Genomic DNA, 15782 nt, shown 5'->3' on the forward strand with positions numbered 1-15782 from the left:
TATTTATCAAAGCTTTATTTTTATATGCATACATTATGTGTGTTTTTGTGTATCTATCTATCTATCTATCTATATTATTAATGCACATCATTTACTGATTTCATAAGGCAAATTTACTACATGTATGATAATTCTATGGTATATTGGTAATCCTGTGGTGTATTGTAAGTAGGTCTATTGTATTGAGGTGTCTATTGAGAACAGAAGATTTTGAAAGCATTTGAGATGACAGGTAATGTTTCATGAGAAAAAAATAAAAACATAGATTTGCAAAAGTTGAACAACTGTCAGAAAATAGATTTTGCACCTGTGAGTGTGATGCCATGTGATGGTGAGTGGCAGCTGTGAGTCTTAGTTAGGTGTTCCAGACCTGCAGTGCTCTGTTAGTCTAGGAAAAGTCTTTTGTTGTCACAGGACTATAGCAGCTTCTTCCATTATTACCACTACCCATGATACATTCTCATACATGGATTAAGCAATGTGCAAAATCCAAAAACCAAAACTAATAAATTTATACTAGCATACATTTTATTAAGGGACTTAAGTTTAAGATGAGTTATTTTATATTATTTTTTGCATTCATTGTAAATTGCATTCTTTTTAATTTTTGATATTATGACTTTAGTAAAATCCTTTTGTTATGAATAAAAAAAATTACTTTTCTTAGCGTTAGCAGCTTGCTCCCTAAATTAGCCAATGACCTAATTCCCTACAATAAAGTAGAACTATAACACAATTAAAAAAATTGCTGGAGTTGTTTTAGTTGAAGAAGCAGACACAAAGTGTCTCAGTTTGCCAAATAAATTGTTCCTTCTGCTTCTAGCTATTTTTTTTTCTGTCTACGCTGCATGGCTAGGTAGACACATAATGCAGTATAACAGAAGGAGGGCTGCTGGAGAAGTCAGGATCTGCAGTGATCCTAAACCTTGGACCTATCTAGCTGATTTTTTGAAAATGATCAATATACAGTGTGTGGTCGTTTTCCATTGCACGGAACGTCCAAGTAATGCTGTTTTTTCTGCCTTTTGTTCCTATAATGAACAATACAGATTGGGCACATCAACATTACTATATGAAATAAACTAAAATGAATAAAAAGTACTGTGACCAGGTCACTAAGCGAATGGTCATGCTCTATGCCATATGGCTCAAAAGTCCTCATGCTATGATAGGCAAAACATGTATAAGTTTTTATCATAGGAATCTTTATTCCAAACACCATTTCCTGATCCTTAATGCAGGCGACTGGTTGAATTTTACCCATTCAGATGTAAACACGAACAGAAAAATACCCCTCTTTATACACATCAATAGGCCTTATATGCATGATTAGAGCACCGGTAGCTATGCATGTTCTTTATAAAATTAGACCCACTCTCTCTTTTAAACAGGCAGAAAAATCTATGAAGGAGTTTTTGGGAACAAGCTCACAAGATACAACCATGGTGACAGCTGAAACCTTTTGATCTTTTGAGGCTTTGCTTCTTGCACCAAGAGATTTGAACCACTGGAACTGATCTAGCAGAGAATGCTAATGTACTGACCAAAGTGGATGTTGATATTTTATTGCCTTATTATTGCTCCAAAGTATACATCAAGTTGAATATAAATCTTGCTACAGGGCTCCGGCTGCAGACATCAGTGATGTGATGTCAGGTGGGAAAACTAGACATGGGAACCACCAAGACCATATTAATGAAGGAACCAAAGAGAATGCTCTTCCACAATACTGGCTTATTTTATTAAGTTTCAGTATAGATTTTTTATTTTATTTGCTATACTGGAAATTTCTAGGATTAGTGGATCAGAACCTAGTGGTGGTCAATATGTTATACACAAATATGAATGCATACATATAAATTATGAATTGCATATGAGAGGCTGTAACTGTGATGAAGATATATTCCATTCTTGTTTTGAGTAAGCATTCTTACATCATTCATTTCCCCAAGAAGCATCTGGTTAGCAGATAGAGTCTCACCATAAAGAAAAAGAGTTGAGGAAGAAGAAGACATATGCTTATGACACATACAGAGAATGAGTTTGTTGTCTGTAAATGACACATTAATATGATGTTAAAAGAGCAACTCTAAATGACTAGTTTTATTTTGTTTTCTAACTGATGGTCCTGCCACTAATACTTTTTACTAGGGTAACAATACTCATTGTATCTATGGAAGCATAGCCTTGTCACCATACAACGGCTACTAAACGCCTGCCCTTCTCTTCTCTATAACATAGGAAAAAGGTGTTTTTCCAGACCTCAGAAATAGCTGTGTACAATGTAAAAGTACAGCAGACATTATTGAATATTTATTGTTTTTTTTACCCTTGGGTGTTCACAACTATCACTGACAAGTGTCATTACAAGCATTATGAATGGATCCGCCAAGTGACACTACTGTACTCGTACCTGACTCATGTTGTTTACTGCAGTATATTGCCTCCTGACTCACAAAATGAACCACATTCCAAGTGACTAATACTCAAGTTTTTCTAAGTAGCAGCTTCCTAAAATTCACCTCTGACTCACATTGGATTTTGTATAAGTTTTAGCTGACACTTGAGGGAATTTAAACCATCAAAGCAGGAGATTGACTCACACTGTGATAAGTGACTCATGATTTAATACACTCTTTCACAAGATGATTTGCTTGAAACCTCAGATTATTTCATATTTTAGGAACTGATTATAAAAAAAAGTCCCAACCCAGCTGCACACAGTGGATATTCACTCTCCCACAAACAAGCCGCCTTCTGTCCCTATCGCACAACACATTAACGCTGGACATCATGTTACTAACTCAATAAATATGTCTGCCAGCATGTAAACCTGTGTTTTAGGATTTCATCTATTGCATGTTACAGGACACAGAATCATAAATATGATTTTAATTTTTCTTATTTATTTCAGTAATTTAGGTAGTAATTATATGTATACCTAAATGTTCAGCTTTAGATTTGCTACAGCCATTACAGAAGTGAAATAGGCATTACAAAATCCTGTAATCTTACATTCAGTTTATTTAACTAGTGATAAATACATTCTCATTCTCCCACATTAATGTAGCTACTGTGAGATACTAGACATGGGATTGATTTACTAAACTAGTAGAGAATAAAGCCAGATTCACATCTGCACAGCACCGCACAGTAATGCTTGTAACAAATGTTGGTGCACCGTAGTGCCATTCATTCCATATGAAACCCCAACGTAACATGAAAGCTGAACTGGGATGCATTGCAGTACAATGCACGGTACTGTATTTGCCATATGCCTTCCTATGCAGTAGGTAGCCCATTCAGCCCATGGCTAATCGCTTGAATGGGCTGACTAACCCTAAAGCACAGAACACTGCACATCTATGCATCAGCAATAATTGCCACCCCATGGATGTAAACCCAGCTTAAATTAAATGAATGCCTACTGAACTTAGTACAAACCACAAAGCTATTTGTTACTTTATCAAATATATATTACAAATATTTTGTTTTTTTAGATCTTCACACATGATTAGCGTTCCAAAATGATTTCAAGAAAATGTGGTCACCATTACCAAAACAGCATTACTGCTCAAATGTCCTCCCACTTTTAGGACTTAATTAGGACTATGCAGTGATTTGATTCAAACTTACCTTTTTAACATTCACTTTACTAAGCAGCCTATGCTTCTATAGTAAATCAACTGCATTGCAGTCTAATTACCTGACACCTCAAACCTTTAGGAAGTACAACTGGTTCTGAACTTCTCTTTGAATTTATATCACATAATGAAAAACAGCCATGCTGTAATGGTCACAGGTCAGGATGTTTATAAACTTTTTTGTAAAAAACGTTTTAGATTATTTACCAATAACAAATAGGAACATGCTGAAACAATTGGAAAAAAAGATTTCATTCAGCAGGAATTTAAAATAAAACTATCTTAGAAATTGGGATATAAATAGGATAATATGGTCCATAAACAAATCACAGAACACTTCTTAAGTCCCTTTACACATAATTGATTTCAGCATTGGCTGCCCACTCCAAAAATGTTAATGGCACAATGGTTTTCATACAGTTTGTGAGTGTATTTTTGTTCATACCTGCATGCATACAAGAAAGCAGAAAACTGTCCCATGGATGTATTAAAGAACTTCCTTGCCTTCTAACTTTAACCTGAAAGCAAGGCTGGGCGTATGTACAGTGGTCATACTACAGGAAAGTCAGTTGGCTGCCAGCCTATCTGTGAGTGTATTCATGCATACAGGTAGAGGGAGAATCATAAATACAAATGTTAAGCGCAACGCCTATTGTATATTTTCTTAAGTTTACAGTACAATAATGCAAAGGAAAATAAACATCCATTACATTATAAATTAAATGTGTTATTGCATGATTACACGAACATATAAGTAGCAAAAAAAGAGTTATCCTTTTTTAAACATATTATATTTAAAGCACTATTGCGTGCTGTTAAAAAGTATGCAAATTTCTTTTAGGTCAAACTCTAATCAACATAGAGCACATAAAATTAAAAATAACAGTAAGGGCTCTATTTATAAATCTGGGAATCAGGTATTTCCTGAAACATTCCCTTACAGGAATCTTTCAGGTCCATGTGTTGCAATGGCAGTAATTGATTTCCACCAGGGAATGTTTGAGGTAATGTCAGATTCCCTGTTTTTTTTTAAAAATACAATATTCAAATTTTATGATTGCAAGTCCAAATAGAATACTAAGGAAAATAGTGTTTACCATAAAACTTGTTATGTGAAATATTGTTAAAATGTAAGGCTGGAAGAATGCTTGATCTATGAATTACCATACGCATGCTAGCATGTCTGGTGTGCTCATGCATTTCTCCAACCCACGCATGTACACTGTGTTTACTCTTAATAAATCAGAGCTCAGGCCAGATCTGCCATAGTAAAAAAGGCCCCATGCAGCCCTAGCTTAATACAATCTAAATATATAATTTTTAATGCCTTAATGCCTTATAAATCTTTATGAAATGATAAACTGTAATTTCTTTTATAGAACAGTTCAAGATTAAGAATGAAAATTTAAAAACATTTTAATGTGACTGTATATTGGATGCTATAATCAGTTTATTTTGCCAATATGTATCTGGATACATAGATGTGTACGCAATTGCTTTATAACATAATATTTATGTATATATTAGTACATTGGTGGAATGCTGGTCACTGGCTGACATTTTTATCTGCTACCCACTCATAAAATCTACCTGTTTGTGATAAATAGGTGCAGTATATAACAGAGGCCTTTCAACAATAAAAACCTCTCTGTAGTTCTTTTTATTAACGTAAACATTTTAAGAAATATTTAGGGAAGTGCCATACCATGTAATTGGCTTGGACACAAATGCCACAAATTCAGTGAATGGAACACGTCAACCTTAAGGCTGCAGAGATCCAAATATGCCATGAATTCCATAATGGTTTTAAAAGGACCGATCAAACAATTTTTTTGTAGAGTCTAAAATCATAACTTACATAAATTGATTGTATGGATTGTAAAGAATTTATATTTGATTATAAAATGCATAATTTACAAATCAGTACAGCCAAATTATATACTAATCTAATAGTACAGAGATAGATAGATAGATAGATAGATAGATAGATAGATAGATAGATAGATAGATAGATCTGGATTCTCCTCTCTCTCCCTTTTGTCACTACATGTTACAGGGGTCTCCATTAGGATTATTAAGTGACTAAGGTAATCAGCTGCTTCCCAATGATACAGACCTCCATTCTGGAAGCACATGAACACAATACTCCAGAGAGATCAAACTGCTCTTTGATCTGAGCTCAGGTTAAACAGAACCCAGATGACACAATCAAGAATGAATGAAATACATTCTCCATATCTACATTCTGTATAAATACATGTATGTACGGATGTATACATACAGGCGGTGTTACATTCCATCACATCTTTCATTGTGTGTAGGACCCAAATCTATTCATTGATTAGTATTTGCCAAAAGAAAAATGCACTACTTATTTTCCTTAATTTAGTATTTGCACTACTGCAATCCAGCTATTTATTCAACAAGAAAGATTCACAGCGAGGCTACAACTGCAGTGCGTTTTATACCCCTTCACCTTACCCAACACAAGGGGTTAATCCTGTGCCATGCTGCAGTGTCTAAATCTGACTCACAGTCAAGTTATAAATACATGGTATCAATCAATGTCAATGATCCTTTGGGCATTGCTGCCAGCTTGTTCCCTAAATTTAATATAGTATTTATTAGGAAAAAAAATACACATCTATCCATTATCCACAATACACAAGCTATCCATTGGTTAAAAAAACATGTAATCTGGCAAACCCTACCTTGCCTAAAATTGGCACTTGGTAATTCACTAACTGCAGGACCACAGGTTGAGTACCTGTATAACATATCCTGTAACTCAAATAAAGATCTAATACCATGTATTTGAAGGCAGAATGCTATCAGGCATATAGAGGAAGCAGAGGCAAGGCTGATGAGTGCAAGCATGAAGCAGGTCTGTACTTGGACAAGTAAGGCATGTCAGCTGTATGGAGGCATCTGGGAGGATGAAGCAAACTGGATGCTTGTGCAAAGCTCTGATCATTATTACATTGTAGCAATCACATATTTAGGATCTCCCTAAATGCAACATAATATTATATGTTAACATAACTAACAACATAATAATATAACAAAAAAAAACAAAACACAGCAACCTGCTATGCTGAAAATACACATATCAATAGATAGAGAATCCAAGCCTGGACTGGCAAATATGATACATAGAATAAAAGCAATGCCACAACATGATCAAATATGTGCAAAACATAGGAAAACATGCATCTCCTATATAATCAGTCATCTAAAAATGGATCCCATTGCCAATGATGGGTAGAAAGGAGCTTCATGCAAGCAGTGGTTTGCCAGGCAATATAACCCATCCTTGTGTTTTATCATGCCTTATGGTGATAGTAAATCAAGGCAGGACAGCCCCTGTCTGCTCTGGGCACATTGCATGCGGTATAATAAGGCGGAATACTTACAATTTCACCATCAATGCTGGGAGATAGCTGCAAATCTTTGCCTTGATCACATCCGTTGAAGCTGGGCTGCTCACCCAGGGCTGGCTGCTCATCATCCATGCGCATGCGTCTTCCAGCAATATTCTTTTTATCAGACTTATTATTAGGGTTATGGTTAGCAATCCCAAATAATAAGCACTGATCGATCAGCAATGGTCATTAGAAATCAAAATAAAAAAATCAAACACGATCAGGTTGCCAACCTGTTCACTTGGAAGGCAGATGCTGATTGTTGCTTTGCTGCAGCCAGTGTGGCTGGAAGAAGCCCCACAATAGGGATGTCAGTGATTAGATTGGAGTAAATGAGAAGTGAACCGTGAATGCCAGGAGAGAGATTAAAAAGGCTGCTGCTGTGTGAGATCAGCCTTCCTTCAGCACCAAGTCCCTTGACATTACAGTCAGATCACAGCAGTGTGTATCCTGGGAAGGTGTGCACAGTGTGTGTGTGTGTGTGTGTGTGTACACTTGTGTTTATTACACAGCACATGATCACTGATCTCCATCCCTTATCTTGTACAAGTATACATCCATCATAATACCTGCACCTATTAGATCAACAGCCATTGCAATCTTAAGTCTTAGTTTATCATATGCACTCATTCATTTAATATTCACATACATAGAGATGTATTGCATTGCATGACAGTGGGCTGCTGATTGTGGCACAGCACGGGTTAATCAGTGACACCACAGCCTGGCTTCCCCTGGCTCATCAGCCCATGTTATTTCTATAGGCAGCACATCAAGCATCTCCTCCTAACAAAAGACTTGCTCCAGGTCTGTGCACAGCAGCTCTGCAATCTTTCCTGCAGCAAAAATTGAGTTGATATATAAATAACATTCACGTCACTTCCTCTAGTGTCACCAGAGCAGGAATCAGGGTTCCCTGGTTACTGGGGAAATCAAAACAAGTATTTTGGATCTGTTAACTGTTTCAGGCAAAATGCAAAAACCCCAAGGAGTTTGCAAAAACCTTGCACAGATAACAGAGACTGGGGTATGTGGGTTTTCCTCACATTGTTCATTGCCTATTATTATTGTATTTGTAGTGCTCATGTCTGTGATGTGAAATAATGGATCTGAAAAACAATGGGATGAAAGAATTTCAAATCACATTCAATATGCACAGATCAGATTTACATATTGATAATGTTACTTTGACCAGCTGACCTTTTTTTACCTAAGTAAACCAACAATACAAAAATATTGCCTTCACTGATATGCACACCTTCTAGTATAGAAATATTATCATTTAGGATATTAACATTGTACAAACAAGTTATTTATAATCTCTTAATAGCCAATCAATGGTCAGCTTTAAAAAAAAACTGCAGCCTCTTACCTGCTGTGGTTTATTGATACACAATATAAAATTACAATGCTTATATGTAAACTCAATTATAGTAAAAGTTTGAAAGCTTTAATGTGTTCATAGAGACATTTTTAATATTTGCCATGATAGTTCATGTTTAATCACTTCTTTTTATGAGATGACATTATCAAAGGATTAGTGAATGTACATGGGTTTGGTAGGAAAAGATTTAGACTTTCCAACTAAAATCTTTAGGAGGTGAATCTTGCCATTTTAGGGGTAAAAGGAAAACTAAGAGCTAGGGACTGGAATTGGGGATATGTACCAATATGAAAAAGAAAACTATAAAAAATGAGTAAATCTAAAGTTCCAATCAGATCTTTATCTAGGCAAGTAACCTGTGTGGTCATGCAACAAAGTGCAGAGAGTGTGTAACCCCCACCCTCTTCCTGTCCCAAAACAAGCCACTCACCTTTCAACTTTGGAAGGGGGTCCTTGCAAGCAAAGCCTGCCCACTTTCAAGGAACTAAATATTGACAGCTAAAGACATATTCTCCTGGCTCCCTAAAAAGATAAGGGGACTTGATGGGGGGCTTATTGGTGAAATCTCCTTTAGTAAGGGGGAGACTAGATATTCACACTATTTCCAGAAAGAATTTAATGCAAGTGATGACAGAACACATGTCATAAAATAATACTTTGTTGAAATAAATACATGCTTACCAGCTTTAAAAATAAAAGTTATTTTTAGTTAGTTTTCTTTTTTCTCATGAAATTCAGCTGGCCATGGAAATAGCACAGAGAATCCCGTGTCTTTTTCTGGTATGTAAACTTGTGCCAGGGCATCTTCTGGGGACATAATGTAAATGTATTTTGTATTTTATTTTGGCTTCCAACAGGCTTCCAGATTTCAATATAACTCTCTCTAAACAAATCCCAACATCCTTTGTTGGGATTGAATGTGGAACAAGGCCCTTGCCTCTCAACATTGGGACAAAAATCCTTTACAAAACTTCCTCCTTGTGAGGAAACCCCTCTAATGTTGAAGTGCATGTAGCCTGGTCTGGTATAGGAGGGGGAGGACACACGCTTGCTGCTTGCTCTTACTTTCCAAGGCTCTCATGGAAAGCCATTAAGCAGTGAGGAGGTTTGCTATGGATGAAATGCATTTGAGCATCATGTATTAAGATAGCAATCAGCATTTAAGTACAATTTCTTAACTGCCACTAATCTCCCTACACAGTGTGTTAGGTTTCCATTTGCTTTTTCTTATTCTGTTTTAAAATGCACCAAAACTTACCCCCCCGACTTTTAAAGTAAGGGAGCTGGCACATAATAAAACTTTCCATGCTGACCTCTGTAACCCTGATGGCCATAGTTGACCATGGTTAAAAGACCATGCATTATATCTAGATTTTAAAAATGTATTACTGCCAAATCCAGAATCTCGAGCATGCAGTATCCACCCCAAACCCAAGGTAGTCCGACACCTGAACCTCATCAGTCACATGTCCAATGTATAGGTGACCATCTTAAAAAATATCATGCAGGCCTGAACATAGACTAGAAGTGGCTACAAGAGGCTACATGAGAACATAAGGATTAAACAAAGGATAAAAAAAAAGAAAACAAGTATTTTATTTACAAGGCAATTGTGTGATAAACAGTTTGTAAGAAAACTTTCATAATGCACATAAAGCAGTAAAATTCAGGGTCCTTCTATTTGTTTGTTTTCTGTATACTTATGCTTACTTATATAGATAGATAAATCCTTTGTTTCAGGATAGATTATAGAAGAGTAACAATTTATAAGGTTGCTTTTGGGGGTAAGTGGTTATTTTTGGTTTCTGTATCCTAATTAGATTTGCCTAAATTTCCTTTCTCAGAATGTAAGAAGAAGTAACATGAAATCCCCCCAGAGCAAAAAGAATATACTTTCTTAATTTCCCAATTGAAGAAACGTTCTAGGCACAATTTAAAAACCATGACTTTACCATTAATGTATGTACCATAGACAATAGCCACCCAGGGCAATACTGAAGGAAAATCTTCCCAGCGGGGATACCAACAAGAATAGAAACCCTACAGATGGTGTAACTTTTCCACACTCTATTAAGAAAAAAAATATATATTTTGCTTATTTTTTTAAATGGCCATCTGAGTAGTTCTATAGCTGGTGGAGCCATGCAGCCTGTCCTCATTGTTGTACTACTAATGTATTATACTGTATGGAACTTTACAGTCAGGACCTTGGACAGTGCCAGGAAACCTCCACATCTCAGACACCCAACTCATTTCTCACACAAATATAGTGTGAATGTCACTGCTTTTATCACGCACTTTACACATAATAATTACCTGCACCCACTCATTACTGCCTTGTATTTATTTGTATCACATACACCATAGCAACATATTTTCATCAGGCCGTACAAAGTTCCTCAGGGCTTTCCCTTTTTATATTACCATTCATCTAAATCAATAGGGCTGTCAACTCCCGGCAAATATTATAAGAAATTTTTTTTCTTATAATAAATATATCAAAATGAGGAATGAAAGGAGGAACACTTTAAAGTATCTGAGATGAAATTTATTTCTATGATTTACAGAATCTGTCAAGTCACTTTTTAAAGCATAAAGAAATATTATAAACAAGACAATATTATTCCCAAAGGGAAAAAAGTAATGTTTTATAACAGAAATTAAATAGTTAATAGTTAAACTAGTTAGGGACTACGTTATCATCGAAGCCACATCATTTTATCAATAATTTGTATTTTTCCTTTTCTGGTATGTTTTTTTCCCTTTTTTCCCTTGAAAAAAATGGCAAAGTTTAGAAAAAAACATATATATATATATATATATATATATATATATATATATATATATATATATCATAAGCAATATTTGTTAAAAAAAAATTGCTAAAAATTACAGAAAACAAAATATATATATTTATTTTTACACAAAAAATTTCACTGCTACATTTTACTTCTTATATTTTTAAAGTATACCTCTAGCCTCATATATGTGGCTCTGCTGGAAAGATTCACCCTCACCATTTGAAGACTAATGAAACTGGGAACGAATGTGAAAAGACATTCTATATTTTATGTTGAGGGTAAATCTTCTAATGAGGTCACCGGATCTAAGGAAAGCTTCTTTAAGAGGTAATTTCTACTTTCTTTACTTTCTGCTAGGAATATTTATGAATCATGCACAAACACAACTAGGGGGCTAGAAAGCTTCTAGAGTCATCCCATATATCAACTAATAAGACCTCCAACTAATTTCCTCCCACAGATCCTAATCTTGGGCAACTATCAACACATGTCTATCAGCTGATCAGCTAATTTCCATATGAAAAAATGTTATTTCACTTATTTTTATTTTGCTCTACTCATGTGATCATATCTTAAGGGGAAACCATGGAGCTTTTCCAGGGATAATATATGTTATAAATAAAACTCATTTTAAAAACCTTTAGATGAAATTCAGACTGCAGGTTGATTTGGAGCATGGCCTTTTTTCTCCTTCAGGTAACACTTATTTAATAAACTATTTAGGTTGCATATATATGATTGTCTTTTGTATTTCTGATCACTTTTGGTCATGGTATGGTTTTTATAGAAATCCCTTTTGATAAAATACTGAGGGTGCTATTGCTGACCTCTTCTTTAAAACATACTAATTGCCTGATAACCTTCCTAATTCAGTAGCTTTAATAATATCAGAGTCACTAAAGCAAAGGCCATATGCCAACTAAGACTTCTTACTTACTTACCAGTTTTATGTCTGTTCCGGGTCAATGACTTAGAGCCCATTTTAACTTCTTCTTATTATTATTAATATTAAACAGGATTTATATAGCACCAACTTATTAAGCAGTGCTGTACATTAAATAGGGGTTGCACATGACAGAGATACAAAAAGTGACACGGGAGGAGAGGACACTGCCCCAAGGAGCTTACAATCTAAATGTTTAAATTATTCACTCATTCATGCTAAATACATTCCAGGTATATCCCAACAAAAGATGTTCCAAGTCCCTGAGTTCATTTTCTTTAGATGGCAGCCAATGTGCAGAAAAGGACCATTGCTTTTCGAGGGAAAGAATGGTTCTCTGCAGAGGTTCAACACGCCTTTTGCTGAGTCAGATATATAGTAATTAGTGAGTCTATATTCCCTGCTGATTGGAAAGCTCCTGATTTAGCTAGTAGCTGACCTCTGCAAAATGATCACTTCTTCCACAGAGAGCAAGGGTCCTTCTCTGCAGCATGCAAAGTCATCACCTTCGACGAAACATGCAGCCAATTGTAACTCCTACATACTAAGTATTGTGGTTGATATAATTAAGGCATACCCTAACTCAGAAATTTCACTTTACATAAAAGGATAGATAACCCTTTTATGTAAGGTAAAAATTCTGTTGTTTGTTTTTTTTAAAAAAAGGCGTTTAGCCTAGGCGATCGAGATTGAATGGGAGTGCAAAGCCTCCTGGGATACCTGTGTCACGCATCCCCGCAGGCTCTCGGGCATGCGCAGAGGGAGCCTTTTCTTGCAATGAATATAATTTGCTAATCTCACGCATGCGCAGTGAGATTGGCAAGTTTTTTTTCCATCCTACGTCACCTGATCCCACACCAGGGTCAGGTGACATAGGAAGAAGAGGAAAAGATGGTGGCGCCTGGAGCGCCGGCTCAAGGCTCCGAGACCTCCAGAAGGATCGACTGCTCTGCGGGATTGAAGCTAAGTATTTTTTTTTGGCCACATTTCAGTTTAGTTTCTCTTTAAGGAATAGAACATGTTCACTTTGCACAGTAAGTTGTCTTTAGTGAATGGGGAAACAAGGTAAGCTTACCTAAATCATCCAATGACTTGTAAACATTTTGTTTTTAGTTTTTTTCAATTTAAATTTAGGCATGTAGACATTGTCAAGAAGTTCAAATCAAGCATCTAGCATGGTTGTTAGTGCCAGGCAGGCTAGTCTAAGTATTTCAGAAACTGCAGATCTGCTGGGATTTGCCATTGAAACATAAGTAGGGTTTATAGAAAATGGTCCAAAAATGTGGAAAATGTGCAGTGAGTGGAAGGTTTCTTGGCAAAAATGGTAATGTCAGAGGGTAATGGCCATATTGGTTTGCGCTGATAGAAAGGCAACAGTAATTCAGATTTGCTGAAGAGCAACTTTGCTCAACACATGGACCTTGAAGCAGATGAAGCTACAGCAGCAGAAGACCACCCCACTTGCCTCTCCTGTCATCTAAGAAACCGCACCTGGGGCTACGATGCATTTATCAAAATTGCATTAGAGATTTAACAATGGAAGTTGCCTGCTTTTATTAGTCTCTATTTCTGCTGTGATATTACGATGGTAAGATCAGAATTTGGTATCAACAACATGAAAGCATGGATCCATCCTGCCTTGTATGGAACTAAGCGCTGTTTAAATACCACAGCCTACTTTAGTATTGTTGCTGTCCATCCTTTTATGACCACAGTGAACCCATCTTCTGGTGGCTACTTCTAGCAGGATAAAGAGCCATGTCACATAGTTCAAATCATCTCAAATTGGTTTCATGAACATGACAGTGAGCTCACTTTACTCATAGGGCTTTCACAGTCACCAGTTTTCAATTTAATAGAGCCCCCCACTGATGTGATATAATGGGAGTTTTGTATAATGTATGTGCAGCTAACAAATCTGCAGCAACCGTTTGATGCTAATATGTCAATATGGACCAAAATCCCCCAGGAATGTTTCCAGGACCTTGGTGAATCAGTGTCATGCAGAATTACAGCCGTTCTGATGGCAGAAGGGGGTCCAACCTTATATTAGCAAGGTGTACCTAATAAAATGCTGATGAGTGTATAAACATCATATATAATAGATTATTGATCATTTATTTCACAGAAAATAGAAACATCCACATTCCATGTTTATAACAAAATATGGAATGTTTAACAAAAAGACATGATTAAAAAATGTTTAATAGAGATTCTTTATTTTATCATAAACAAGGTATAATGACATCTCTGCTCTCTGTTTATTAACCCTTTACCAATACCCAATAATCAGATGGCAATGTTCTATTAAAGCCACATAAAAATATGTATATAGCATTTTCCCACTTCATTGTTATTTACAAACTGAATAGCTGGGGCTGCTCGGCTGTACTGCACCAGTAATTCATTTCCACTTGTTTGGACTTGGACCTTCCATTGATATTCTCAATATTAAGTCCTCACTTACCATCACAGCAATTACAGAAAACTTTATAAACTTTCCAAAGGCAAGCAATTGTATTTGGGCTCAAGATCAACTCACTCACGAGTCCAGGAAACTCAGAGTTTGGTATTGTTGGGCAGAGCTGTATGAGGTCTGTGCATTGACAGTTGTAGTTCTGATGGACTACACATGAAATTCAGTCTTACTTACCAGGAGCAATAATCACATACATTATATATATGAATATTACAAGCCTTGCATTTTGCTGTCTTGGAATGGACAGTTATGATGTTATTTCTTTATACCAAACTGCAAGTTAGGTTTCAAACTATTTACAATCAACTTTATTAGGTTTCTAGCTTGTAAGGATTTCAAACTTTAAACAACTTATTCCAGTAGTGGCCAACATACAAGAAATATGGGGCCTCAGTTGCCACTTTAGGCAAATAGAAGTACCCATAGACATAGGAATGGGTGGGTGGTACAACTCGCTAGCAATTACCCAACCTCAAACATTATGAATGTAAGTGAATGAAGATAAGGTTTAAGTTAGGGGTTATTGTTCTGAGTTTTGATAATTAAGCTTTTTCCTTTAGCACTGCTGTAAAGTTGCAATTGCATTTTCCCATATTGCATGTTAGTAGGTAAATACTACTTTAGATGTGAGAATTTGTATCCTGTAAATAAAGGATAGCTTGATTTAAACAGAAAGAACATCAATATTTACAAATAAAGTAAGAAAAGTAACAAGTTTCATATTTTCATTTTTGCTGTGTTAGTCTATAGAATGAAAAACACAATAGTTTTTTGTAGCAGTTCACAAGGTTACCTACTGACTGCAGCTATACAATAAGAAATACAGAGGCTATCATTGCTGACATACTTCTTAATATATTAGTTGACTTGCTCATCCATTCAATTTAATGCTTTCCGTCAGTCACTGACCTATAAAAAGTATGCAAATCAGGAAAGTCGAAAGAAATGTGCTTAGATGTACACTTGTTCTAGTCAGTGATTAGGTGTAATAAACCAGGAGTATGAGGCAACTAATTTTTAGAAGAAAACAGCAATGGCAGCTTACATTTTCACCAAGCCTCTAATGAAGCTTAGCTAAAGCTCACCCAATTTCAAACCAAATAAGAATG

The 15782-nt window shown here is 35.9% G+C and overlaps 1 protein-coding gene across 2 annotated transcripts in view; it reads right to left on the bottom strand.

Moving 5' to 3' along the window:
* Positions 1-15782, bottom strand: part of RGS20 (regulator of G protein signaling 20) — an 81332-nt gene that overhangs the window by 29843 nt on the left and 35707 nt on the right. The window contains exon 1 of one of the 2 annotated variants that reach the window (XM_072411206.1): positions 7058-7486. The exons of the other annotated variant lie outside the window; for it this stretch is intronic. Coding sequence (XP_072267307.1) covers positions 7058-7162 — 105 coding nt within the window. The 5' untranslated portion in view covers positions 7163-7486. Of the gene's footprint in view, positions 1-7057; positions 7487-15782 lie in introns of those variants that run through there. 2 annotated transcript variants of the gene reach the window in all.

This window comes from Pyxicephalus adspersus, chromosome 5 (assembly GCF_032062135.1).
Source record: "Pyxicephalus adspersus chromosome 5, UCB_Pads_2.0, whole genome shotgun sequence".
Taxonomy (NCBI): Eukaryota; Metazoa; Chordata; class Amphibia; order Anura; family Pyxicephalidae; genus Pyxicephalus; species Pyxicephalus adspersus.